At 38.3% G+C, this 3270-nt stretch overlaps 2 protein-coding genes across 4 annotated transcripts in view; one reads left to right on the top strand and one right to left on the bottom strand.

Moving 5' to 3' along the window:
* The first annotated feature begins 380 nt into the window (after positions 1 to 380).
* The window catches only part of LOC107555697 (ankyrin repeat domain-containing protein 27-like), a 48692-nt gene continuing 45802 nt past the window's right edge, over positions 381 to 3270 (top strand). Inside the window, exon 1 of the mRNA XM_016238571.1 lies at positions 381 to 513. The gene's annotated coding sequence lies outside the window, so the exon portion shown is untranslated. The remainder of the gene's footprint in view (positions 514 to 3270) is intronic.
* The window catches only part of LOC107555719 (histone H4), a 24377-nt gene continuing 22982 nt past the window's right edge, over positions 1876 to 3270 (bottom strand). For all 3 annotated transcript variants that reach the window (XM_016238597.1, XM_016238598.1, XM_016238599.1), the window contains one exon: positions 1876 to 2268. In XM_016238597.1, the coding sequence (XP_016094083.1) occupies positions 1956 to 2267 (312 nt within the window). In that variant the 5' untranslated portion in view covers position 2268 and the 3' untranslated portion in view covers positions 1876 to 1955. The remainder of the gene's footprint in view (positions 2269 to 3270) is intronic.

Genomic DNA, 3270 nt, shown 5'->3' with positions numbered 1-3270 from the left:
CCCGCTCAATGTTTCTGTGAGAATCACAATCACGAAGAAAAGTAACTTTTATTATTATTGGATATGGAGCTGAGTGTCAGTTCTTACAATAAGTTCGAGAGGTTGTTACTATTTATTTATTGTTTGTTTGTGTATGTACATTCATGCTAAGTAGCTTAAGTACTTCCCCCTATTTATTAAATTTGTATTTATTTACTCAAAAGTCGGTAATTTTACGTTTATTCTTGCTCGATTTTACACACACACACACACACACACACACACACACACACACACACACACACACACATATATATATATATATATATATAATGCCACAACCTGAACAAGACGCTGGAAACTGAAAGAAGCTCTGTGATTGGTTAGTGTGTCATCGAGTTCAGCTCTGATTGGTCGAGCTCATTTCGGTTTGTGTTGCTGACGGTAACTTGTCTGAAATGTGTCTGCGTTGGCTGACAAACTCCAGTAAATGCTCTGTTTACCACGTTACCACCCTGCACATGAGTATATGAGGTAAGCTTAACCCCCTTCCCCTTAAAACGGCGTTATGATTAAATCTGCAGTGTTTTTGTTCTGTTTTAGAGCTGTTAGCAATAACAAGTCTCAGGCGCTGACTGAACATATTAGCTAATATTAGCACTCGTGTTGTAGTTGTTCATATTCTGTATCATCGAAACATTTATGTATGCACAAATAATCAAATATCACTCTTGATCAGTCGTTTATCCCATGCAGTTTGTGGTTTTGTGTGTGGCTAGTTAGCCTCGGTTGCTATTTCCATCATCAGTCATGAAGTACAGCAGGTTGTATTACGCGTACGTTAGTGTTAAAAGACACATTATATGTGATCTGAACTGTGTTTATACAGTCTATGGATCTGAATCAGCGTTAGGCTCAGGTGAGGATTGCTCACATATGCATGTCATTTAGAAAAGAATTTTTTATATATATATATATATATATATATATATATATGCATGGCTACTATAAACATATGCACTTGTTTGACGGTATTGTATTTGAGTCTTCTGATGTTATGTGTTTTATAAAATATTATCAGCATTTCTAGAGTATGAATTTTAAGGAATATTAGTGTTTATAATGAATACGATGTTTATGATTGAACAATATGGACATAACTGTTGTAATGGTCATATTGATTTGCAATGGGGCACGTGATTGTGTTATGAACTGAAACCTCGCCTGATATTTTCAGTTTTTATTTGCTGTATGCGAAGCAACATTATTTAATTAGAAAAAAAATAATGAAGTGAATGAAGTTAATTAGAAATAAAAGTGAAAATAAATAAACAAACAAACAGGGTGTTAAGTGTTGGTATAGTTGAAAAATGGACACCAATATTTTGGGATGAACTTTGTATATAAATGTGTATATGAGCAAATGTTTTTAATAAGTGTAAACTGGTCTATTTATTTTCACCACTTTTAATGAAAATGTTTTAATATGAAAATGTCAATTTGGGGTTTAGCCTATATGATCAAAAGTGTAAGAATTCCTTAGAGATTGTCCATTAGAAATTGATTTTGTAAATCCCACTACACAATTAAATAACTAGAGACAAAATACAACATTTTTGAGCAATATTCAAATTCTTGACCGGTTTGAAATAAAAAACAATGCAGTGCAATCAATTTGCATCATTGTGTCACAGTTTGCATCAGAAAATGCACATGAAAACAGACTGTATGAAGACCAGATTTACGATCAGATCGACGACCTAAAACACATTTCAATTGCTCAAAGACCCCTAAAACCCCTTGCAATTTCAAGTGTATATGAGAGACTTGTTTCTGGTTTGAGTTGAAGTCAAACTGAGCTTTAGTAGTTAAGAGATTATATAAAAACCAGAGCACACTGAAAGGCACGCTCTGTTATGAAAGTGTGGGTGGCTCTGAAAAGAGCCGTTGGGTTTTGAGTGCAAGGTTGGAGAGGTTTATCCTCCGAAGCCGTACAGAGTGCGTCCCTGGCGCTTCAGCGCGTACACCACGTCCATGGCGGTGACCGTCTTTCTCTTGGCGTGCTCGGTGTAAGTCACGGCGTCGCGGATCACGTTCTCCAGGAACACCTTCAGCACACCGCGGGTCTCCTCGTAGATCAGGCCGGAGATGCGCTTGACGCCGCCGCGGCGCGCCAGACGGCGGATGGCGGGTTTGGTGATGCCCTGGATGTTATCCCGCAGCACTTTACGGTGCCGCTTAGCGCCTCCTTTCCCGAGCCCTTTCCCGCCTTTGCCTCTTCCTGACATGCTTGCAGTTTCTACGTTGAACAACGGAACTTCTGATATGAGTGTAGCTGAGGTTGTGCGTGAAGACCTTTACAGTAGCCTACAGGACCTAATTGAAACACAAGAAGGCGGAGCTACGCGACATCCAGTCACATGGTGATCAGGTCTCTATCTGTTGCTGTTGCAGGGCTGCTGCAGTGTGCTCTGTGCATACGGTTTACAAGTCTGACCGTTCAGCAAATTCTACACAATTTATTTAACATTAAACTGTGCACCCAAGCTTTCCAAAGAGAGATTAGTATCCACTGCCTGCTCAAACGTCTCAAAAGCTTCGAGACATGTTATTGCTAATATGTTATTAGTTTAATGTTGCAGGAATTATGCGTCCATTCTTCAGTCCCTCTGTCCTCTGCAGGGTCACGGGATACTGGAGCTCATTCTAGAGTCTTGGCCCGCAGGCGAAGAAACCCTGGACAGATGCAGGACATATCAACATTTGATATATATTTCCTGCAATCTTCGGCCAAAAGAGTGTTGAAGTTACAGTGTGGCCCTGCAACAAAGATTTTGAAATGCTTCATTATGATGAAACAGACGTGGGCTAATATAAACTGAAAATAGAAATTGAACAGATCCAACCATTAAGCAACCAATAATTGTAATATCAACTGACCAAAAATGGTGATTTATCAACAGGGTCATGTATCAACTTTTTTTGTGAATTGACCACAAGGTGGCACTTTAATGGCTGAACATGTAATTTGTTTTGATATTGGATATGGAGCTGAGTGTCAGTTCTTACAATAAGTTCGAGAGGTTGTTACTATTTATTTATTGTTTGTTTGTGTATGTACATTCATGCTAAGTAGCTTAAGTACTTCCCCCTATTTATTAAATTTGTATTTATTTACTCAAAAGTCGGTAATTTTACGTTTATTCTTGCTCGATTTTACACACACACACACACACACACACACACACACACACACACACACACACACACATATATATATATATATATATA

This window comes from Sinocyclocheilus grahami, unplaced genomic scaffold, assembly GCF_001515645.1.
Source record: "Sinocyclocheilus grahami isolate Dianchi unplaced genomic scaffold, SAMN03320097.WGS_v1.1 scaffold543.1, whole genome shotgun sequence".
Lineage (NCBI taxonomy): Eukaryota > Metazoa > Chordata > Actinopteri > Cypriniformes > Cyprinidae > Sinocyclocheilus > Sinocyclocheilus grahami.
Note: the sequence above shows the minus strand (reverse complement) of the source record. Positions and strands in the feature narration are given on the sequence as shown.